The 24571-nt window shown below is 46.6% G+C and overlaps 2 protein-coding genes across 3 annotated transcripts; both read right to left on the bottom strand.

Annotated features, from left to right (window-relative positions):
- Positions 1-794: 794 nt before the first annotated feature.
- LOC100073566 (metallothionein-like) lies at positions 795-3574 on the bottom strand. The gene is made up of 3 exons (XM_029074523.2): positions 3394-3574; positions 2038-2103; positions 795-1027 (listed from the first exon to the last, which is right to left on the bottom strand). The coding sequence occupies exons 1-3, from the start codon at positions 3422-3424 to the stop codon at positions 933-935; spliced, it is 192 nt and encodes a 63-aa protein (XP_028930356.1). The 5' UTR covers positions 3425-3574; the 3' UTR covers positions 795-932.
- A 12218-nt stretch (positions 3575-15792) lies between these two features.
- Positions 15793-24402, bottom strand: LOC100073518 (metallothionein-4). Of its 2 annotated transcripts, XM_001507914.4 has the most exons (4): positions 24263-24402; positions 20665-20731; positions 18429-18494; positions 15793-16088 (listed from the first exon to the last, which is right to left on the bottom strand). In XM_001507914.4, the coding sequence occupies exons 2-4, from the start codon at positions 20693-20695 to the stop codon at positions 15994-15996; spliced, it is 192 nt and encodes a 63-aa protein (XP_001507964.1). In that variant the 5' UTR covers positions 20696-20731; positions 24263-24402; the 3' UTR covers positions 15793-15993. The 2 variants fall into 2 exon arrangements, with proteins under 2 accessions (XP_001507964.1, XP_039769481.1); XM_039913547.1 differs by lacking the exons at positions 20665-20731; positions 24263-24402 and having other exon boundaries at positions 18429-18769.
- Positions 24403-24571: the final 169 nt, after the last annotated feature.

The raw sequence follows: 24571 nt of genomic DNA, 5'->3' as shown, positions 1-24571 counted from the left end.
TGGGCCCTAGACAATGTGACTGAGATTTTTATGCATTAACCCCTTTCACTCCACATTCCCTCCTGCAGACAACTGAGAGTGGGCTGATGGAAGTGTGGTGGTATTGGGAGAGATGGAAGAATTAAAAGGAAAGGGAAAGAGTTAAGTGCGGGGAGGCATTTGGAATCCAGTTCCCTCTTTGACTTGGAAAAAACAGGGAGCCCAGTAACTAAGCAAAGAGTTCTGTGTCAAATGGCCATAATGGCAACTTTGAAAAAGTGTCTACCAACTCTGTTGTCCTGTACTCCTCTTGAGCACTTAGTAAAATACTCTGCACACATAAGCACTCACTACCATTGCTGATCCTTCGTTTTCTAAAAGTGTTTTCAGCATAAATTTGTGTCTGAAAACTCTCCCTCGCCAGAGGAGAAGCAGCATGGATTAGTGGAAAGAGCATGGGCTCAGGAGACAGGGGTCATGGGTTCTAATTCTAGTTCCCCCACTTATCAGCTGTAACTTTGGGCCAGTCACTTCTCTGTGCTCAGTCATTTTATCTGTAAAATGGGGAATAAGACTGAGCCCCATATGGGACAACCCTATAACCTTGTATCTACCCTCTGTGCCTGGCACACAGTAAATGCTTAATAATTATTGGACAGGGGGAAAAAAAAATGTAGCTGAGAAACACTTAAATGGGAATACTTCAGTGAGAAGCCCCTCCCTGTATGGTCAGGCTAGGAGTTGGTAGTAGAAGGCTCATTTAGTCCCCAGACATTTATTGTTTCCACCTCAATAAATGTCACAGTCACGAAGAATCGGTTTCATTTGTTCATTGGGTTTATTCTCTGTTAGCACATCACCACATTTCATGAAAATATATAAGATCACTGCTGTATGAAAGACATTTTGTACAAGCGGTATTTACAACACCAAGGGGGAAAAAAACCAGCAGGCTAGTGGCTGCAGTTGCACTTGTCAGTCTCTGTTCCTTTGCAGACACACCCTTGGGCACATTTGGTACATTCAGCTGGACAGCACGAGCAGCAACCTGAGAAATAAAAACAGAGAATTAGGGATCCAAATTTAGAACTGGTCCACAGACAGAGTCAATCATATCCAAGCGCAGAGCGCTGCACTAAGCACTTGGAAGAATACGATATAGCAATCGCTAGGCACGTTCCCTTCCTGCAACAAAAGGGCACTTGTGCTTCCTCTAGAGACTGTGAGCTCATGAACATGGAATGTGTCTGCTTATTTTTCTATTGTACTACCCCCAGCGCTTAGTACAGTGTTTTGCACACAGTTAGTGCTCAATAAATGAATTGGGTGCCATAGTTTTGTTTTTCTTTTAAAAAAAGGAGTTGTAAAATAGGACAATAGCAGCTAAGAAATGCTTTAAGAGGCTAGGAATAACTTAGGGAAATCCAGAGGTATCGAACCTATAGAGAGTCAGGTTAGGTTTACAGGAGAAACTGCCTGGTACAGTGCTCTGCACACAGTAAGCACTCAATACAGTTGATTGACTGGCTTGGGCACAGTATCGAGTAGGGTTGAGGCTAAAAAATTCAGCCCCCCCCACCCCCCGCCTATTAAAACAGGGGATAATAATAATTATGGTATTTGTTAAGTGCTTATTATGTGCCAAGCACTGTTCTAAGTGGTGGGATAGATATAGGGTAATCAGGTTGTCCCACAAGGGGCTCACACTTTTAATCCCCATTTTGCAGGTGAGATAACTGAGGCACAGAGAAGTTAAGTGACTTGACCAAGGTCACACAGCAGGCAAGTGGCAGAAAAAGGATTAGAACCCACATCCTCTGACTCCCAAGCCTAGGGTCTTTCCATTCAAACCCACAAGGTCTAGTTCACCTGGGTATAAGAACAAATGAGGTGCCTATTTTTGCTAAAGGCCAAGAGTGATCTTGAGCTTTCTACCAGTTTTGAGGACAAAGAACTGCATCCCTGCGTTGCTCAGCACGGATGCTCTGAGGAGCTTACGTGACTACCTGAAATGAAAAGGGATGGGGGTCTGAGGCAGAGGGGGGAAGAGAAACTCACTTTTTTTGCAGGACTTGCATTTACAGTCCTTGCATGTGCAGGAGCCAGCACAGGAACACGAGCCACCTACAAAGAGAAATACTGTCAAGACAGGCACATCACAACAGAGTGCTCAACAAATACCATCGTCAACACAGAGCGGGTTCACTTTGAATCTCATTTTGGGGGTGGAAGGGGTGATTTTCCCCAGAGAAGATAATAATAGCTGTGGTATTTGTTAAGCACTTACTCTGTGCCAACCACTGGGGTAGATATGAGTTAATCAGGTTGGACACATTTCTGTCTCACATGGGGCCCAGAGTCTTAATCTCCATTTCACAGGTGAGGTAACTAAGGCATAGAGAAGTGAAGTGACTTGCCCAAGGTCACACAGCAGACATATGGTAGAGTGAGGATGAGACCCAACATCCTCTGACTTCCAGGCTCATGCTCTTTCCACTAGACCAAACCGCTCCTGAAGTTCGGGGCCCCCACTTTCAGACACCCCAGAGGATGGTCAGGAGGAGGGGGTGTAGGAGGAGGAAAGTTATAAGTCCACCAAGAATAATAACGATAATCAGAGGTATCTGTTAAGTGCTTACTATATGCCAAGCACTGTACAAAGTGCTGGGGTGGCCACCGGCAAATTGGACTGGCCAAAATCTTTGTCCCACATGGCGCTCACTGTCCTAAACCCTATTTTACAGGAGGGAACTGAGGCACAGTGAAGCAAAGTCACCCGGCAGACAAGCGGCTGAGCCGGGATGAGAACTCAGGTACTTGGGAAGCAACGTGGCACAATGTTTAGAGCCTGTGAGTCAGAAAGCCCTGAGTTCTAATCCTGACTCTGCCACATGTCTGCTGCATCACCCTGGGCAAGTCATTTCACAGCTCTGGGCCTCAGTTCCCTCATCTGGGAAATGGGGATGGAGACTGTGAGCCCCACGTGAGACAAGGACTGCATCCAACCCCCTCTGCTTGTAACCACCCCGGGGTTTAGTCCAGTGCTTGGCACATAGTAAGCACTTACCAAACACCCTGATTATTCTGTCTCTCAGGTCAGTGCTCTAAATTGCTTATGGGAAGCAGTGTGGCTCAGTGCAAAGAGCCTGGGCTTAGGAGTCAGAAGTCACGGGTTCGAATCCCGGCTCTGCCATTTAGCTGTGTGACTGAGGGCAAGTCACTTCACTTCTCCATGCCTCACTTACCTCATCTGTAAAATGGGGATGAAGACTGTGAGCCTCACGTGGGACAACCTGATGACCCTGTATCGACCCCAGCGCTTAGAACAGTGCTTTGCACATAGTAAGCGCTTAAGTACCAACATTACTATTATCAAACACTAGGCCATACTGCTTCTAGACAGGGGGGACTCACCGGTGGCGCAGTTGCAAGTCTGGGGGTCCATGACTTCAGGTCGGTTGGTCGGGATGGAGTCGATGGGCGACCAGGGCAGCGGATTCTCAGGACCAGCCGGCAGGGGCCGAGTATTTATAGCAGAAGAGGGGCGTCCAACACGCTTCCTTGCACACGACTCCTCCAAACGGGCTGCTTGCAACTCGGCTCGGGTGCAACTATAGCAACCGCCCCCGGATCATCCGGGTGCAAACCGGCTCGGGTGCATCTGCAGCCCCCGCCCCTGCCCCGGCCGGGTGCAAACCGGTTCGGGTGCAACTGCAGCCCCCGCCCCCGCATTGTCCGGGTGCAAACCAGCTCGGGTGCACTCAATCAGTCATATTTATCGAGCGCTTATTATGCGCAGAGCACTGTACTAAGCGCTGGGAAAGTACAATTCGGCTAGGATGCATCTGCAGCCCCTGCACTGGCCGGGTGCAAACCAGCTCGGGTGCATTTGCAGCCTCCGCCCCCGCACTGTCCGGGTGCAAACCAACTCAGGTGCGCTCACTCAATCGTATTTATTGAACGTTTACTGTGTGCAGAGCACTGTCCTAAGCGCTTGGAGAGTACATTTCGGCTTGGGTGCATCTGCAGCCCCCACCCCTGCACTGGCTGGGTGCAAACTAGCTCGGGTGCAACTGCAGCCCCCGCATTGTTCGGGTGCAAACCTGCTCGGGTGCACTCACTCAGATTGAGCGCTTATTGTATGCAGAGCACTATACTAAACGCTTGGAAAGTACAATTCGGTTCGGGTGCATCTGCAGCCTCCGCCCCTGCACTGGCCGGGTGCAAACCAGCTCGGGTGCAATTGCAGCCCCCGCCCCCGCATTGTCCGGGTGCAAACCTGCTCGGGTGCACTCAGTCTTATTTATTGAGCGCTTATTGTGTGCAGAGCACAGTACTAAGCGCTTGGAAAGTACAGTTCGGCTCGGGTGCAACTGCAGCGCCCGCCTCCGCATTGTGCGGGTGCAAACCAGCTCGGGTGCGTTCAATCAGTCGTATTTCTTGAGCACTTATTGTGTGCAGAGCACTATACTAAGCGCTTGGAAAGTACAATTCGGCTGGGATGCATCTGCAGCCCTCTCCCCTGCACTGGCCGGGTGCAAACTAGCTCGGGTGCACTCAGTCATATTTACTGAGCGCTTATTGTGTGCAGAGCACTGTACTAAGCGCTTGGGAAGTACAATTCGGCTCGGGTGCATCTGCAGCCTCCGCCCCTGCACTGTCCGGGTGCAAACCAGCTCGGGTAATAATAAGAATATTAATAATGGTATTTATTAAGCGCTTAGTATGTGCCAGACACTGTACTAAGCACAGGGGTGGATGCAAGCAAATCGGCTTGGACACAACACATATCCCACGTGGGGCTCACATTTTATTGATGAGGGAACTGAGGCCCAGAGAAGTCTAGTGACTTGCCCAAGGGAGTGGGGAGGAGGAGTCAGGGAAGGCTTCCTGGAGGAGGTGGGATTATTTTTATTTTAAGGAAGGCTTTGAAGATGGGGGGTGGTGTCTATTAGAGAAGCAGCATGGCCTAGTGGCAAGAGCACAGGCTTGGGAGCCAGAGGTCATGGGTTCTAATCCTGACTCTGCCACTTTAATGGTATTTGTTAAGCACCTACTATGTGCCAGGCACTGTTCTAAGCACTGGGGTGGGTACAAGGTAATCAGGTTGGACATAGTCCATGTCCCCTATGGGGTTCACAGTTTTAATCCCCATTTTACAGAGGAGGAAATTGAGGCACAGAGACTTTAAGTGACATGTCTGAGGTCACACAGCAGAGAAGAGATGGAGCTGCAGCGTGGTTTAGTGGCAAGAACACGGGCTTGGGAGTCAGAGGTCGTGGGTTCTAATCCCAGATCTGCCACTTATCAGCTATGTGACTTTGGGCAAGGCACTTCACTTCTCGATGCCTCAGTTAACTCATCTGTAACTTGCGGTTGGAGACTGTGAGCCCACGTGGGACAACCTGATTGCCTTGTGTATCAACCCCAGCGCTTAGAACAGTGCTTGGCACATAGTAAACGCTTAACAAATACCATCATCATTATTATTATTATTCTGACTCCCAGGCTTGTGTTCTGTCCTCTAGGTCCTGCTGAAAATGGCTGTGTCCCCTCAAAAGCACAGCTACCCTTTGGCATTTCTAGCATTATTAAGGCAACGTGCTCAATTCTGTTTCGTTGTACTCTCCCCAGCATTTAGTACAGTGCTCTGCACTCAAGCGCTCAATAAATATGATTGATTGATTGACTGATTCATTTAAACTACCCGAACTTCATGCTGCCCAAAGCTTGGTTTAGAGGTGAGGGCTTGGTATTGGAGCAAGAACCACTTACCTAAAGAAACTCCAGAGAATGGGGAAAGTAGAACTCCCCTAGAACAAATCAATCAATCAGTGGTATTTATTAATCACTTATTGTGTGCAGAGCACTGTACTAAGCATTTGGGAGAGTACAGTACAACACAATTGAGAGACATGTTCTCTGTCCACAATGAGCTTAAGTCCAGATGGCTAAATATGCCTAAGCACATTTCTATAAACTTAAATATGACCAAGCCTTCCACTTAATACATTCCAAATTACAGGATATTGTATTCTACTGGTACATTATTGATTACAGAGAAATTGATAGTGCATCGCCCAGAGATGTCTAAATCACCCTAAATCAACCTGACAGAATTAGGATGGACTGAAATCTATTTCCATGGATATACTTTCTCCAGAACATCCTGTCCTCTGCCAGAATCCACAACCTTTCTAATGGTTCTTCCCATATCATGGTCGTGGTCTCTATCCCTCTAGCTGCTGGCCTGCCTCTTCCTCGTTTTCCCTGGACTTTTCCTAGCATTAGGGTCTTCTCCGGAGAATTAATCCTCCTGATTATGTGTCCAAATCATTTAGATTTGGCCTTCCAAAGACCACTTTGGTTTAATTTGTTCCAAAATCCATTTGTTTGTTTTTTGGGCAGTCCTTGGAATTCTTGACTCGATGACAATAATAATAACAATAATAATAATAAAAAATCTATTTTTTCAGTGACTGTGTTAAGGAGAACTAAACCAATTTTTTAAAAAAATACTCCTTAGGGTGTTTTTTTCAGATTTAATCTTAATTTTTAAAAAATCAGGCTGGGAGGGGGGAGAAATAATAATGATGATAATTACAATAATGATAATACAGTTTACACGGCAGGCAGGAGGTAAAGCCGGAACTAGAACCCAGGTTTGCTGGCTCCCAGTGTTGTGCTAGACTCTGGATAATCTCCTTGCTTTTAGAGGAGCACCTGTTTGAAAGATAAGAAAGGTAAGAAAGGATGGCAGTGATGGCAGCAAAGGAGATTCAGGAGCAGGGACTGTCTCTATTTGTTGCTGAATTGTAGTTTCCAAGCTCTCAATACAGTGCTCTGCACACAGTAAGCACTCAATAAGTACAATTGAATGAATGAGTCCCTACCTTGTCCGTGCCCAGAAGGGAAGAACTGGAATGCTGTAGGACCCAGCGGATGTTATGTGACACCACCAGAGCTATCAATCAATCAATCAGTTAGTCAATCATTGGTATTTATTGAGCACCTACTGTGTGGAGAGCACTGTACTAAACGGTAGAGTTGGTAGGCACGTTCCCTTCCTGCAATGAGCTTACAATCTAGAGGGGGTGGCAGACATTAATATAAATAAATCATTTAGAAAATATGATTTACAGATAAATTCCTAAGTGCTATTTTGGCAGGGTGTTAGAACACAGTTTTCAGAATACCTTAATCCCTTCTTCCCCCTGGTCTATTTATTTCCATCTCTAAGATCTCCTCCCTGCTTTCCCCCAAATAGCATCCCTCAGAAGAGGAATCCCGTATTAAAAGTAGTGTGGCCGAGTGGACAGAGCACAGGCCATGGGAATCAGAAGGACCTGGGTTCTAATCCCGGCTCTGCCACTTGTCTGTGGTGTGAACTTGGGCAAGACAATTCACTTCTCTGTTCTTCAGTTACCGCATCTGTAAAATGGGGGTTAAGACTGTGAGCTCCTTTTGGGGCATGGATTGTGTCCAACACAAGTAGTTCGTATCTACCCTAGTGCTCAGTACCGTGCCTAGCACAAAGGAAGCACTTAACAAATACCATAAACAAAAGAAAAAAGATCAAAGCACCGTGTAGTTTCCATTCCTTCCCAAACTGGTGACTCATCTCTCCCCTCTAGACTGTCAGCTCGTTATGGGCAGGGAACATATCTACTAATTCTGTTGTATTGTACTCTTCCAAGTGCTCTGCCCACAGTAAGTGCTCAATAAATTCTGTTGATTGATAGTATTTTGCAATCCTTTGGCTCCCCCCCAACTCCCAATCAATCAGTTGGATTTATTGTTTACAGTGTGCAGGACACTGTACTAAGGGCTTGGGAGAGTACAGTATAACAAAATGAGACACATTCTCTGCCCCCACAAAGAGAGTACAGCCAAGAGGTGGAGGCAAATGTTAATATAATAAATAAATAAATAAATAAATAAATAAATAACAGATATGGATTTAAGTGTTATTGGGGGGAAACTCTCCTTTCCAGCAATGTCCTCTCCTTGAGAAATCCATGTCTCACTCTCCGTGCAGCATCCACTCCCTCCTGGACTTCTCAGAGGAGCCCAGAAATTGACCAAATGGGAACATTTTGAGTTTCCCGTTTGTCCACGGTGCTCTGCTGACTCCGCAAAAGGCCTCGTATTGATGTCGAGCCTAAAAACAACATTGAACTTGTTTAATCCTCCTCATTAATCTTTTCACAAAGATCCCCAAAGTTTCACTCCTGACATAAAACGCGCTTTATTGAAAAATGAGATCCAGGTGATAAAAGTCATTTGAGGTCATAAAAAGCTACCCATAGAAGATGCCCGGAAAATCCTAAATTCTTGAGAAGAGGGTTAAAGAACACACCCAGTTGGAAAGTGGCCCCGAATTACAGTTGCTTAGGCGTTTCCCAATTTTAGTATTACTTCTGTGATCAGGTGTTAACGTGTCAGGTGTTAACAATGGCAGGTGTTCCTGACGTGGGAAATGCTTGGTCACTGAAGCTCATTATTGCCAATAAAGCCAGCTCCCCCCCGCCAAGAAACTGCTTGACTTGCAAAATGGGTTTTAATTAGAAAATGTGAAATGTCTTCCTTCCCCGGAGCCCTTCAGATGGAAGACACTGGGTGGTGGAAAAACCTTCTTCTTTGGCTAGAGAAACTGTCCTCGTTTCATATGTGGTCTCTGACTTTCACTGGTCTCCCGCTGCCACCCCAATAGAGAAGCAGCATAGCTTAGTGGATGGAGCACAGGCCTGGGAGTCGGAAGGATCTGGGTTCTAATCCCTGCTCTGCCACTTGTCTGCTGTGTGATCTTGAAAAAGTCACTTCACTTCTCCGGGCCTTGTTTACCTCAGCTGGAAAATGGGGATAAAGACCATGTGCCCCATGTGAGCCAGGGACTGTGTCCAACCCCATTTACTCATATCCACCCCAGTGCTTAATACAGTGCCTGGCACATAGTAAGCGCTTAACAAATACAACAATTATTATTTTTATTATTACTTGGGACTGATTAGCTTGTAAGTACCCCATGCTTAGAGCAGTGCCCGGCACAGAGTAAGTGCTTAACAAATACCACAGTTATTATGATTATAATTATTATCATTATGTGAGACGTGGATTGCATCCAACCTGATTAGCTTGTAATTACCCCAGTGCTTAGCACAGTGCCTGGCACAGAATAAAGACTTAAATACCACAATTATTATTATTATTATTGTTACTGTTATGTGAGACATGGACTGCATCCAACCTGATTAGCTTGTAATTTCTCCAGCTCTTAGAATTGTACCTGGCACAGAGTAAGCCTTAAAAAATACCTCTATTATTATTATTACTGTTATGTCGGACATGGACTGTGTCCAACCCGATTAGTTTGTAATTACCCTAGCGCTTAGCACACTGCCTGGCCCAGAGTAAGTGCTTAACAAACACCATTAAAAAAACAGTCAGTGAAACTTGTTCATTCGATTCAGTCATAGTTATTGAGCCCTTACTGTGTGCAAAGCACTGTACTAAGGACTCAGGAGAGAATAATACAACAGACACATTCCTTACCCACAACGAGCTCACAGTCTAGAGGAACTAGACTAGAGAGATTAGTCTAGAGAAGCGGCATGGCGCAGTGGATAGAGCACAGGCCTGTGTCATGGATTCTAATCCCGGCTCTGCCACTTGTCTGCTGTGTGACTTTGGGCAACTCGCTTCACTTCTCTGGGCCTCAGTTACCTCACCTGTAAAATGAGGGTTGAGACGGTGAGCCCCAAGTGGGACAGGGACTGTGCCAACCCAATCTGCTTGTATCCACCCCAGCGCTGAGTACAGTGCCTGGCACAGAGTAAGCACTTAACAAACACCATTATTATTAGAGGGATTAGTCACAGTTCAGTTCCCTCTCTCGAATGTCTTGGCCTTTTCTCAGCAAGGATGTGGGCATCCTGTTCTGCTTGGGGCCAACAACTGCCCCATTTAGCCGGACCCCGGGAGCAGCCCTGGTTCTGGTTTACCTGGAGGCTGGCAGGATCTTGGGGAGTTACCCCTGGGTCAATGTAAGGTGCCCCGTCTTATCCCAAATGACTCTGATCCAGCCCCACAGCACTAATGTCCATAGATGAAATGTATTTATTTACACTAATATCTGCCTCCCCGTCTAGACTGTAAACTCGCTGTCGGCAGGGAATGTGCCTGTTTTATTGTTACAGTGTACTCTCCCAAGCGCTTAGTATAGGGCTCGGCACACAGTAAGCGCTCCATAAATACGACTGAATGAGTGAAGGAATCCAAACCACTGACTCAACCTGTTCCCAGCTCTGCCACTTGTCTGCTGGATGACCTTGGGCAAGTCACTTCACTTCTCTAGAGAAGCAGCGTGGCTCAGTGGAAAGAGCACAGGCTTGGGAGTCAGAGGTCATGGGTTCGAATCCCATCTCCGCCACTTGTCAGCTGTGTGACTTTGGGCAAGTCACTTAACTTCTCTGGGCCTCGGTTACCTCATCTGTAAAATGGGGATTAAGACTGAAAGCCCCATGTGGGACAACCTGATCACCTTGTAGCCCCCCAGCGCTTAGAACAGTGCTTTGCACATAGCGCTTAACAAATACCATCGTTATTATTATTATCCTCTGTGCCTCGGTTACCCTATCTGTAAAATGGGGATTGAAACTGTGAGTCCAGTGTGGGACAGGGGCTGCGTTCAACCCAATTTGCTTGTATCCACCCCTGCGCTCAGTACAGTGCCTGGCGCAAAGTAAGCGCTTAACAAATACCACAATTATTATTATTCTCCAGATCCCTCGTTCCAGAGGAAGCCTCTGTAGCCCTTCCTGAGAGGCTCCCTTTAGCCTTCGCTAGCTTCGAGCTCCACAGTGGCTCTCAGTCTCTGGCTGTTGAGCCCGGTGCTTCTGGAAATAATAATAAAAATTGTGGTGTTTTTTAGGTACTTACTATGTGCCAAGCACTAGACTAAACACTGGGCTAGATACAAGCTAACCAGATAGGATACAGTTCCTGTCCCTCACAGTCTCAATAGGAGGCAGAATGGTTAACAAATCCCCATTTTACAAATGAGGAAACTGAGACATAGAGCAGTGGAAATCATTCATTCATTCATTCAATCGTATTTATTGAGCACTTACTATGTGTAGAGCACTGTACTAAGTGCTTGGAATGTACGATTCGGCAACAGATAGAGACAATCTCTGCCCCACAACAGCCTCACAGTCTAAACAGCGGAGGCAGACTACAAAACAAAACAAGTAATCTGGTGTCAATATCATCAAGATAAATAGAATCATAGATATATACACATCATTAAAATAGAGTAATAAATAATATATTCAAATATACACAAGTGCTGTGGGGAGGGTGAGGGGGAAGCGCAGAGGGAGAGAGTAGGGGGAATGGGGAGGGGGAGCAGAGGAAAAGGCAGGGCTCAGTCTGGGAGGGCCTCCTGGAGGAGGTGAGCTCTCAGGAGGGCTTTCAAGAGGGGAAGAGAGTTAGTTTGGTGGATGGAAGTGACTTGCCCAGAGTCACACAGCAGGCCACCCACAGAGCAGGGATGGAACTCGGGTCCCCCTGACTCTCAGGCTCGTGTTGTTTCCACTCGGCCATGCTGCTTCTGGTATCTTCTGCTCCAGCCTCTTGCAGGGCCTGATTTGAGTGGCCACAAAAGGCCTGATGCCCCCCCGGACAGTAGCCTGGGTCCTGCTGTTGCCCCCTTTCTTGCTCCTGGAGCTCCCCCTGCAGTGAAACAGAGCTTCCTTAAGCTGTTTGAGCCAAATGATGGTTAGCAGAAAGTCAGTTAATCATATTTATTGAGTGTTTAGTGTGTACAGAGCACTGTACTAAACACTTGGCAGAGTACAAACTAACAAACGCATCTCCTGCCCACAACGAACTTACGGTCTAGAGGAAAAGACAGACATGAATATATAAAAATAAATGACAGATATGGACATAAGTGTCATGGGGGTGGGAAGGGGGGTAGATAAAGGGAGCAAGTCAGGGCGACGCCGAAGGGAGTGGAAGAAGAGGAAAACAGGGCTTAGTCAGGAAAGGCCTCTTGGAGGAGATGTTCCTTCAATAAGACTTGGAAGAAGGGGGCAGTCGCTGTCTGTCAGATATGAGGAGAGAGGGTGTTCCAGGCCAGAGGGACGTGTTCCAGGACGTGGGCTAGAGGTCGGCGGTGAGATAGATGAGATCGAGGAAGCAGTGCCATCCCTCGGGCAGCCCAGCTGTCTCTTGGGTGTCGGAGACGGGCAAAGTGAGGGCAAACTGGTAGCCGGCTCATCGGGGGCAAAGATGCTACTAGGCCCCGGCGCCTCTCAGGGTGTCCGCTTCTCAGAAGGGCAGTTCTAGTCCCTGCCACATCCAGGAGGTTGCCCCCAATCTGTGACAGGAGAGGGTGCTGGTGACCAGAGATCACCTCAATTTGTACATTCCAAGCACTTAGTACAGTGCTCTGCACATAGTAAGCGCTCAATAAATACTATTGAATGAATGAATGAATGAATGAACCTCAGACCCCCCCCAGAGACACCTCTCCCCACCCCAGGGGGGTCGTGGCAGTGGGTTAGGGCCAGTTCATTTATTCATTCGTTCAATCAATCGTATTTATTGAGTGCTTACTGTAAGCAGAGCACTGTACTAAGCACTTAGAGTACAATGCAACAATAAACAGATACCTTCCCTGCCCACTCAAAGCATCTCACCTGGAAAATCCTTTCCAAGGTTTTGTTTTATTTTGTCCATTGGTTGTTTCATTAAAAAGCCTTCCTCTGGTCTGGAACACCCTCCCTCCTCAAATCCGACAATGACATCTCCTCCAAGAGGCCTTCCCTGACAAAGCCCCCCTTCCCTCCTCTTCCTCTCCCTTCTTTGTCACTGGCTCTAGCCACTTGTCTGTTGCATGACCTTGGGCAAGTCACCTCACTTCTCTGTGCCTCAATTATCTCATCTATAAAATGGGGATTGAGATTGTGAGCTCCACCTGGACCAGGGACTGTGTCCAACCGGATTATCTTGTATCCACCCCAGCGCTTAGTACAGTGCCTGGCACATAGAAAGTGCTTAACAAACCCTGATTTGTTCCCTTCATTCATCCCCACCTCCCAGCCCCATGGCACTAATTTATTTACTTATATGAATGTCTAAATCCCCCTCTAGACTATAAACTCATTGCTGGCAGGGAATGTGTTTAATGTATTGTGCTCTCCTAAGCGCTTAATACAGGGCTCTGCACACACTAAGCGCTCAAGAATTAAGAATTATAATTAATTAATAATTGAGAAGTAGCGTGGCTCAGTGGAAAGAGCACGGGCTTGGGAGTCAGAGGTGATGAGTTCAAATCCCGGCTCTGCCACTTGTCAGCTGTGTGACTGTGGGCAAGTCACTTAACTTCTCTGTGCCTCAGTTACCTCATCTGTAAAATGGGGATTAACTGTGAGCCTCACATGGGACAACCTGATTACCCTGTATCTACCCCAGCGCTTAGAACAGTGCTCGGCACATAGTAAGCACTTAACAAATACCAACATTATTATTATTATTATTAAGGTTGAATGAATGAATGAAAGAAGCAGCCTGGCATAGTGGATAGAGCATGGGCCTGGGAGTCAGGGGGTCATGGGTTCTAATCTCAGCTCTGCCAATTGTCTGCTGTGTGACCTTGGGCAAGTCACTTCAATTCTCTAGGCCTCAGTTACCTCATTTGTAATATGAGGATTGAAACTGTGAACCCCACATGGGACAGGGACTGTGTCCAACCCGATTTGCTTGTATCCACCTCAGCACTTAGTACAGTGTCTGGCACATAGTAAGCACTTAACCAATACCAAAATTATTATTATTTTTATTATTATTAAGGCTGTGGGATGTAACAGTTTAACAACAGTGTTAAGCTTGTTGTGGGCAGGGGACATATCTACCAACTCTGTTATATCTTTATATTGTTGAGTGAAGCTCTCAGTAGAGTGCTCTGCACACAGTAAGCACTCAATAAATATGATTGATTGATTGATTGATTAAACTTCTGCATTCACATGGGTCCCTTTTGGCAGCCATGAAGTAGAGTTGAAGAAATCAAAGAACCCATGCATTCCCTTGCAAACCCCTTGCAAAATTTTATTTTATCCCACCTATATTTACCTATTTCGCCCCGATTCCCAATGCCCATCTTCTTCACTAGACCAAGAGAATGCAAACATCTTCCTGTGATATCCACATAACTTCAAAACAAATGCTATTCCCATGAAACAGGTTGCAGTGTGGCCTAGTGGAAAGACCGTAGATCTGAGAATCAGGAGACTGGGTTTTAATCCCGGCTCTGCCACTTGCTTGTGGTGTGACCCTGTGCCTCAGTTTCCTCAAATGTTCTTCCTTCCCCTTAGACTGTGAATCCCAAGTGGAACTGGGACTGCATCTGATCTGATTGTATTGTATCAAACCCATTGCTTGGCACAGTGCTTAACAAATACCGTTCAATGTGAAAGCCAAACATAAAGGGAACAAAAGGGAGTTATTTCCTAATGAAAATCAAGTATAATAACAATATTTGTTAAGCATTTACTATATGCCAAACACCCTACTAAGCACTGGGGTAGATACAAGATAATCAGGTCCCACAGGGGGCTCACAGTCCAAGTAGGGAGAACAGGTATTAAATTCCCATTTTGTTGGTGAGGGAAATGAGGCACAGATAAATTAAGTGACTAGCCCAAGATCACACAGCAGATAGCTGGAGGAGTCGGGATTAGAACCCAGATCTTCTATTTGCAAACCCATGCTCTTTCCACTAGGCCATACTGCTCCTCACGTGCTTTATGATGCACCTGTGGAGTATCTGTATTAAGGATGCTCGGTTAGCTGCTGACTCTAACCACCACCCACTCTTTTTTTTATGGCATTTGTTAAGGCTTACTACATGCCAGCCACGTCTCTAAACGCTGGGGTAGTTACAAGTTAATCAAGTTGGACACAGGCCACGTCCTTCATGGGCCTCACGGTCTTAATCCCGATTTTACAGACGAGGTAGGGGAGGCACAGGGAAGTGAAGTGACTTGCTCAAGATCACACAGCAGACAAGTTTAGTTGCTCCGCTCTCAGGCCTCCTTCCCACGGCCACCCGGCTCGGGCTAGAGAAAGCTTGAATCCCACCCAGCCTTTTGTTCTTGCTGCTGAAGTGAAGCCCCGCAATGTTAAGACTGAGCCAGGAGGGAAGCCAGGACTGAGATCTAGTTGGAGGTGATTTTGAGAGTGTTTGAGTGTGTACATACATCCAGATATAGGTGTGTGCTTTAGTTGCGCCTCTGTGTGGAAGTGATTGTCAGGATCGTTCCCTTTTGTTAGTGTGGAAATCAAGAGAACATTGTATGTAAACCTAACTGTGCAATTTGGTAAAAGCTTACTGTGAGTCAAGCACTGTATTAAGTGCTGGGGTAGATTCGAGATCAGGTTCAATATAGACTACAGATGCACAAAATTGGTGGAAGGCAAATGCATTTTCCAATTTATTCTGACACACGGAAAATCCATGACCATTTAAAATGGAGGGGAAATTCCAAGCCTGCCAAGCATTATGCTTTACTGTTAATAAGTACGGTACTCTAAGTAGAGGTGTGTCCTACAAAGCCAAGCAAGGAGCTGACACTGCAGTATATTTCACGATAAAGGGAATTTTTTAGCCAGCCTGTTTTCTACCTTAATCGAGCCATTATTCCCTCTGCTGGACATTTTACCATTATTCTTTTAGGAAAGTCCCATTCAAAAGCCACTGGGATATCAGCCATCACTCAGCATTTCAACCAAGTGTGATTTAAAGAATTTCCAAGCCATTCAGGAATCCACAAGTGTGGGGGTTTTTTTTTATTGCTTCAGGCACTTTATGTGAATGGCCCAAATATTAAAAAAAAAAAGAAACCATTTGGACAAATATATAAAAAGCAGAGTCTATCGTACAATAATACCATCTTGTCAGCTAATGGAATATACAGACGCGTTTCCAGGCGCTGCCCCGGGGACCTGTCAGGGGCAACAGCTGCACTTGTTGTCGGCTCCCCGCTTGCAGACACATCCTTGGGCACACTTGGCACAGCCCGGGGGGCAGCAGGGGCAGCAACCTGGAAGGTGAGGGGGTGGTGGGTGGTGGGGAGGGTAGGGAGTGGCACAGGGAGGGGGGAAAAAGAAACAGATCTCAGTTTTAAACCCCAGCATTGTTCCCCGGATTGTAAACTCGTTGTGAGCAGGGAATGTGTTTGTTTCCTGTTGTACTATACTCTACCAAGTGCTTAGTACAGAGCCCTACATGTAGTCGGCGTTCAATAAACACGATTGAATGAATGAATCACTGCCATCTCGAATGAGTGCAAACTTAGGTCATTTCTAGAGGGACGGGCTTGGCTCAGTGGAAAGAGCATGGGCTTTGGAGTCAGGGCTCATGAGTTCGAATCCCAGCTCTGCCACTTGTCAGCTGTGTGACTGTGGGCAAGTCACTTAACTTCTTTGTGCCTCAGTGACCTCATCTGTAAAATGGGGATTAAGACTGTGAGCCCCACGTGGGACAACCTGATTCCCCTATGTCTCCCCCAGCGCTTAGAACAGTGCTCGGCACATAGTAAGCGCTTAACAAATACCAACATTATTATTATTACATGAGAAGAGAAGCAGCTTTAAGATCCTGACCTCTCCGGGAAGGTTTCACAAGCATAATCCCTACCATTCTACGAGAAGTCAGCATGGCCTAATGGATAGAGCACAGGCCCCGGAGTAATAAGGAGCTGGATTCTAATTCTGACTCCCCCACTTCTGCTCTGTGACCTGGGGCAAATACTTCACTTCTCTCTGCCTCAAGGGCTTCATGTGAAAAAGGGGAGATTAAGACTGTGAGCTCCATGTGGGACAGGGACAGTGTCCAACCTGATTAGCTTATAGCTACACTAGTGCTTAGTACCAGCCCTGGCACACATAACAAATACCACACACACACAAACAAAAAGTCAGGGCACTTCCTTTTTTCTGCCTCATCCTTCCAATTACTATAATCATTCTTCCATATCTATGTTGCTCTTTAATTGCCTGCCCTTTCTCCCCTATTAGATGGTAACTTGAAAACAGGAACTGCGTCTATTCTTGCCCACCGAGCCCAAACACTGTCCTCCTTGCTATAGGGGCTCAATCAATCAGTAATATTTATTAACGCTTACTCTGTGCAGAACGCCATATTGAGTGATTGGGAGAGTAGAATTGAGTCAATAGACATGATCGCTGCCCTCTAGACTGTAAGCTCCTTGCAGACAGGGATTTTGTTTACCAACTCTCTTGTATTTTAATTATAATTATTATCAATTAATTAATCACTGGTGTTTGTTGAGTGTTTACTATGTGCAGAGCACTATCCTAAGCGCTTGGGAGTGCGATACAACAGAATTAGCACCTGCTGGAGTAGGTATAACTTAATCAAGTTGCTTGCAGACTCTGTTCCTCATGGGGCTCATAGTCTAAGTAGGTTGGAGAACAGGTATTGAATCCCCATTTTACAGATAAGGAAACGGAGGCACAGAGAAGTTAAGTAACTTGCCCACCGTCACCCAGCAGGCAGTTGACAGAACCAAGATTAGACCCCGAGTCTTCTAACTTCTGGCCCTTGGCCTTTCCACTAGGCCACTCTGCTCCTTGTATTCTCCCAACCACTTAATACAGTGCTCTGCACACAGTGAGCACTCAATAAATGCCATCGATTGATCTAGTAAGGTAGATACTAAAATAAAATTGTAAGTAGGGGGAAACAATAGAATTTAAAGAGATGTAACCAAACAATGCAATTTATTGAGTGCCTACTGTGTGCAGAATGCTGTATTAAGCTCTTGGGAGAGGACAACACAATAGAGTTGGTATATACATTCCCTGTCCACAGTGAATTTACTACTTGGGGGAAGCAACGTGATCTAGTAGATAGAGCATGGGCCTGGGAGTCAGAGGACTTGGATTCTAATTCCGACTCCACCACCTGTCTGTTGTGTGACGTTGGGCAAGTCACTTCACATCTCTATGCCTCAGTGACCTCACCTGTAAAATGGGAATGAAGACCATGGGTCCCATGTGGGATATGCTCTGGGTCCAACCTGATTAGCTTGTATCAATCCTAGCATTTAGTCCAGTGCTTGGCACATAGAAAGCACTTAAAGATCATTTAAAAAAGGAGTAATATGCTTGTTGACTAAATGATCCCCATGGGTGAAAATTTCTAGCTTCCAGGTGGATAGAATCACTCCCCCGTCTAATGACAGAAGGCTTTCCAGTCGTGGGCAAGGAAAATGTCCATCTACTCTGTTGTGCCGTCCTCTCCCGGGTGTGTCGTATAGTGTTCTGCACCCAGTGAGCACTGAATAATACCACTAATTGAGTGACACTTCCTAACCCTAGAGTCGGCGGGTAGTAGAATGCATTGCCTTGGTACTCACTTTTCCTGCACGTCTTACAGTTGCAGTTTGTGCATTTGCAGTTATCACCACAGATGCAGATTCCACCTGGGGGAGAGCACAGAAAGCCAGCCGTGAAATTTAGCAGCAAACGACACCTTCTCCAGTCACCGAGGGATTTTCCCGGGGCTTCCACAGCCCAGCTCGCAAATCGGTCATCCTTCCCTCCCCGTGACTTGGACGGTTTTACACTCGGTGATACCTGAGGGCCTTTCACAGACAAGGGAGGGCAGGGTGATGCCTCAGGTGAGGGAAATGAGCTCTTAGATTGCCAGCTCTTCTTGGGGTAGAGATTGTACCCGATCTGGATATCTGGCATCTACTTGGGTGCAGTTAACATCTAATCAAGCACTTAATGAATGTACAGTTATTAAACAGGAGTCCTAGCCCTCTAACTTCCTGTTGGAGAAATACAGGCAATTTCCAGACGATTTCAATCAATCAATTAGTGGCAGCAAGGCTCAGTGGAAAGAGCACGGGGTTGGGAGTCAGCGGTCGTGGGTTCTAATCCTGGATCTGTCACTTGTCAGCTCTGTGACTTTGGGCAAATCATTTAACTTCTCTGTGCCTCAGTAACCACATCCGTAAAATGGGGATTAAGACTGTGAGCCTCATGTGGGACAACCTGATCACCCAGTATCACCCCCAGCGCTCAGAACAGTGCTTGGCACATAGTAAGTGCTTAACAAATGCCATCATTATTTTTATTACTTACAGAGTGCTTACTGCTTGTGGAGCACTGTATTAAGAGCTTGAGAGAGTATGAGTAGAGCAATATGAGACAAGTTGAAAGCCCAGCTTGGATTGGGCATGCTGGAGCATGCTAGGAGCGAGGTCTGTACCCCCGATTGGGTCTTCAGGGAATAAAGGAGAAATGAGTGGATATTGAGCCAGAGGAAGTGAGGACATTACTATACTGTGTAGGTTTGCCTGTACGATGGAAGAAAAGCAGCGTGGCCTCGTGCTTAGAGCACGGGCTCCGCCACTCATCTGCTGTGTTACCTTGGACAAGTCACTTTGCCTCTCGTGCCTCAGTTACCTCATCTGTAAAATGGGCATTAAGACTCTGAACCCTATCTGGGACAGGGACTGTGTCCAATCTGATTATCTTGTGTCTATCCCAGCAATTAGAACACAGCCTGACACATACTGAGCGCTTAACAAAATACCATAAAAAAAAGAAAAGATGTTCCATGGGAGGCTACTCATTTCTTGTTATTCCCTAAGCAACTTCAATTGCAAAATATTGGCAATTTCTAGGTCTCCCGCAAAAATACTTGGGATACAATTTTTCCAGTGAGGACTTGGATGTTTCCGAGGCTTTCCTTACACCGCTGACTTTACAAGGCTACAGACTAATGCAGTCTTCCGGCACATGCCCGTCTCGATGAGCATTTGCCTGCCTGTGGAACCAGCCTTGGAAAGTAGACCTTAGTACTTAGTACCTTAATGACAATGATTGGGCCTCTCTATCAAGGAATTTTCTCAAGATTCAGGAACCGGAGAAGAATGATTGAGCCCCCAGGCAGAGGACCTGGGGGGGGGGGCCTGGGGGAGAGTGGAACGAGTGCAACGGCTCAGCATCTTTATGATGAAGAGGATGATAATAATAGTAATAGTACTTGCAAGTACTTTACTGAGCATCAGGATAGAAACAACAAGAAAAGCAGTATGGCCTAGTGGATAGAGCATATGCTTGGGAGTCCGAAGGATCTGAGTTCTAATCCTGGCTCTGCTACTGTCTATGTAACCTTGGGTGAGTCACTTAACTTCTCTGTACCTCAGTTTCCTCATGTGTAAAATTGGGATTAAGTGTATGAGCCCTTTGTGAGCCCCAGGGTCTGTGTCCAACCTGATTAACTTCTAGCTACCCGCACTCAGTTCAGCGCTTAGTACAGTGCCTGGCACATTGTAAGCATTTAACAAATACCACATGGTGCCTCCCACATAGTAAGCACTTAACAGATACCATAAAAAAATAATAAAATAAAACCATAAGCCGCTCGGACCCAGTCCCTGTCCCACACATGGGGCTTACGGTCCAAGGATTGATCAGTGGTGATTGAGTCGACAAAAAGCAGAACCGTTTAAAACCCAAGCCTCTTTCTTTCCAGCCGGAGGGCCCCATTCACCTCGAATGACCGAGAGACTCTTCTCTCCGAGCTGGGTGGGCTCCTCACATACACCCCAACTCCCCCTAGCCAATCTCCTCACTTACCCGACATGCAAGTACATTCCTCAGGGTCCATGGCCTTGAGGGTCTTCGTGAGGGTCTTCGTGGGTTGCTGAATGGGAGATGAAGAGTCAGGTGGGGCAGGCTGGGGAGTCTCACTCCGATCCCTCCTTATTTATAGCCGTGTAGGTGTGAGAGTGAGGGCCCACCCCGCCCACCCCCCGGGGCCAGACGCCCTGCATGCGGCCCTGGGCGGGCCAGACACTTGTTCCACAAGGGAAGTGCAGTTCAGTCATGTGGCTTTTCCAGGGATGGAGACGTGGAGGGCAGGGGGAAAAGCCCGGCCTGACAGAAGCTTCTCTTCCCATAAACTTTTACGAGGAGCCAGGTCAGGCCACCTGCCCGTGCTTGCATAGAGAAGTCAGAAGCAGCTTGGCCTATTGGTTAAAGGCCAGGCTGGGCTGTCGGAAGGACCTGGGCTCATTCATTCATTCAATCGTATTTATTGAGTGCTTACTGTGCACAGAGCACTGTACTAAGTATTTGGGAGAGTACAAGACAGCAATAAACAGTCACATTCCCTGCCTGGCACCATCACTTGTATCCTGTGTGACCTGGAGCAAGTCACTTCACTTCTCTGGGCCTCAGCTGATCTGGAAAATAGGGATTAAGAGTGTGAGTCCCATGTAGGACAGGGACTGCATCCAACCTGATCGTCTGGTATTTACCCAGCATTTGGTACGGTGCCTGGCACATAGTAAGCGCTTAAATACCATTAAAAAAAACAGCAAGGACTCACAACAGTTTCCCTTGGGGGCCCTGAAAGCAGTGGCTGCCTTTGTATAGACTCAGGTCAGGAGGGCCAGTGGAGAGCCTTATCACTTGCAGGGCTCCTTTGTCAATCAATCAATCGTATTTATCGAGTATTTACTGTGTGCAGAACACTGTACTAAGTACTTTGGAGAGTACAACATAACAGAGCTGACCGACATTCATAAAGGCTAATATAGGGGCCCAGCACTAAAGTGCATGACTTGTCACTGGCCTTCCCGAGGAACCTGTCTCGGCCTCAATCCCCTGACCCAGTTCAACATCCGCTCCCTCCGGCCCGCCTCACCCCAAGCATCTTGGGAAGCGTCTGGAAATGATGCCACTCTGGCCCCTCTCCAAAGCCTCTTATCAGGAGAGCATTTCCCCTCAGCTGCAACTCAGACTAAACCCACCCTGAATATCCATCCGGTCCACATATCAGCCCATGAGAATGTCTACCAGCCTGCACGAGATTCACCTCAAGGTTCAGCTGGCACAGCCACCCATACCAATGATAGTAATGACTGTCATTAGCCTGAAGAAACACCATTATCAGGGCTGTAAGTTGTGTTTTTCCATCTTATTAAAACTCGCTTGCTTGCCCTCAGCCTGATTTCTTTTAAACTTGACCCCAAATCTTTTAGCCCTGGGCCTGCGAGCTTATACAGCTTTGTAAACTATCTTAACAGCCAAGCATCTGGGAAAAAGGGTCAAACTTGCAGTTCTCCCTCCTCGGCCCCAACCACAGTACATGGAGGGAGTGTGAATGAAGATCTTCTACTCCTCCTCAGGTCTTTTCTTTCACCCTCTACAGTGGCTACTGTTGACTGTTCTGTCTCCCCTTTTCTCATGGTGTCGTTCAGAGAATAGATCTATTAAATAGAAGCCAACAGAGAGGCTAAGCTTCAAAATGAAGATGGGAAGGAGCTCAAGTAGGTGGTAGATCAGAGGACTGGAGTATTGGGTGATAATGTTGCCAATCGATCCATGGCATTTACTGAGCATTTACTGTGTGCAGAGTACTGTACTAAACACTTGGGAGAGAACACTATAAGACAATTGGCAGACATGGGCCCTGCCCACAACTAGTTTTCAGAGTGAGTCATCAGAACACTCCACTTCTGCTCTGACAAAGAACTTCCCTTCCCAAAGCCAAACCTCAAGTGGTACCCATTGCCTCAGTAGGAACAAGGAGTCATTTCCCTAATTGCTCAGGAGATCCTACCCTGGGTCTGCCATCTCTTTAGGTATGTTGGTGCATAAAGGGGAGAAGGTGGCCTTGGTTGTTTTTTTTTTATGGTATTTGTTAAGTGCTTATTGTGTGCCAGGTACCATACTAAGCACTGCAGTAGATACAAGCTAATCAGATTGGATGCAGTCCATGTCCCATGTGGGGCTCACAGTTTTAATTCCCATTTTACAGATGAAGTAGCCGAGGCCCAGAGAAGTGAAGTGACTTATTCGAGGTCACACGGCAGACAAGTGGCAGAGCCGGGATTAGAATCTATGTCCTTCTGACTCCCAGGTCTGGGCCCTATCCATTAGGCCACTCTGCTTCTTGTGTTAGTCCCTTTTGATCATTTCACAAGCACATCTGACTGGTAAGGGAGACCTGAAGCCTCTTCCTCTCTAAGAGAGAGGTAACAGACAGCCAGTCCAAGAGGCAGGTTTCCATGGCCAGCCCCCTTTAGACTGTAAGATCCTTGTGGACAGGGAATGTGCCTACCAACTCTCTTATGCTGTGCTCTCCCAAATTCTTAGAACAGTGCTCTGCACACACTAAGCACTCAATAAATACCACTGATTGATGACTGATCCCCAGCCAAACTCACCCACCCTCCACCTAGGATAGATTGATAGCTTCCTTTCCCAAACTAGAGCAGAATAGGACATTGCTAATTAGGAGAAGCTGTGGTTTTGTGTTTTTTTTTTTTTTTGCAGGCTGCATTTGATGAGCAGGTTTAGCCAATTCTCCTGCGCTTGCTGCTGTTATCTTTTAATTACATGGAGCTTAATCTCCATGGTTATAATTTAGTACCTACTAGGCAAGTGAATGCCTCAGCTTTGCACACGGCACCCTAGAGGAGCCGTGAGTCAGCCTGGAATTCTGCAATTGCATTCATCCATCCCTCCCGGCTGCAAAGCAGCCAAGAGGATGTTCACTCAGGACACAGGCGAAGATTCTGCTCAGGAAATTGCTCCTTGGCTAGTTATGAAAAGGAGTTTTAGAGATACAGACAGAAAGGCTAGGAAGCATTGTGGCCTAGTGGACAGAGTACGGGCCCCGAGTGTCAGAAGGACCTGGGCTCTAATTCTCACTCCACCATTTCTCTGCTGTGTGACCTTGGGCAAGTCACTTCACCTCTCTGGGCCTCAGTTACCTCATCTGGAAAATGGGGATTAAGACTGTGAGCCTTACGTGAGTCGTGGACTGTGTCCAACCTGATTTGCTTGTGTCTACCTGTGATATTGTACTTGCCCAAGTACTTAGTAGAGTGCTCTGTAACAGTATGTGCTCAAAAAATTCGATTGAATGACTTGAATTCAGTGCCTGGCGCATAGAAAGCGCTTAACAAATGCCATAAAAATGGGCTAAAATAAAACTGTTATGAAACTGCTCTGCCACCAAGAGCCAGCGGGTGAATTGTTTGTTCTATAAGATTAATCCAGGCTTGTTCCCTGCCCCTGAGAAGCATTTCAAGTCAGCGATGGCACAGATTTTCCTGAATATGAAACTCATTACCTCCCTCTACATCCTCTGGAAAGGCTAATTACTCTTCTCCTTCATGGAGCTATTTGTAGATTCTTATCATGGTCCCTTTGAATCGCTTACCAAAGCTTCTTTTCAGTCCTCCTTTGAGTTTCTTCCAAATGCTTTCCCCTTCCTGGAGTCTCTTGTTCCAGGCGAAACTGGTAACGGGCAAGGCCAACTTCTTCGTACTCTTTCCCACCTCTGTCCTTGTGGCGTAAAGCCGTGGGCTGGTGTAAATGTCTGAGACTTGGCAGGCTGATGAAACTGCCTCTTTTAAGTGCTGCCTGAGCCAAGGTTCAGTGTGAGAGAAAGTGTCTTGTTTGCTTCAACTCTCATTCATCTCTGGAGCGATTCAACTCCCAAGTTGTATGGCTTTGAATGAGTTTTTGT

Source organism: Ornithorhynchus anatinus, chromosome 11 (genome assembly GCF_004115215.2).
Source record: "Ornithorhynchus anatinus isolate Pmale09 chromosome 11, mOrnAna1.pri.v4, whole genome shotgun sequence".
NCBI classification, from domain to species: Eukaryota; Metazoa; Chordata; class Mammalia; order Monotremata; family Ornithorhynchidae; genus Ornithorhynchus; species Ornithorhynchus anatinus.
Note: the sequence above shows the minus strand (reverse complement) of the source record. Positions and strands in the feature narration are given on the sequence as shown.

Coding starts and splice junctions, on each gene's coding strand:
- LOC100073566 (XM_029074523.2), bottom strand. CDS start 3,424: ATGGACCCCCAGACTTGCAACTGCGCCACCG. Junction 2,104..3,393: donor GACTTGCAACTGCGCCACCG/GTGAGTCCCCCC, acceptor TTCTCTTTGTAG/GTGGCTCGTGTTCCTGTGCT. Junction 1,028..2,037: donor ATGCAAGTCCTGCAAAAAAA/GTGAGTTTCTCT, acceptor TTTATTTCTCAG/GTTGCTGCTCGTGCTGTCCA.
- LOC100073518 (XM_039913547.1), bottom strand. CDS start 18,765: ATGCCAGATATCCAGATCGGGTACAATCTCTACCCCAAGAAGAGCTGG. Junction 16,089..18,428: donor CTGTAAGACGTGCAGGAAAA/GTGAGTACCAAG, acceptor CTCACCTTCCAG/GTTGCTGCCCCTGCTGCCCC.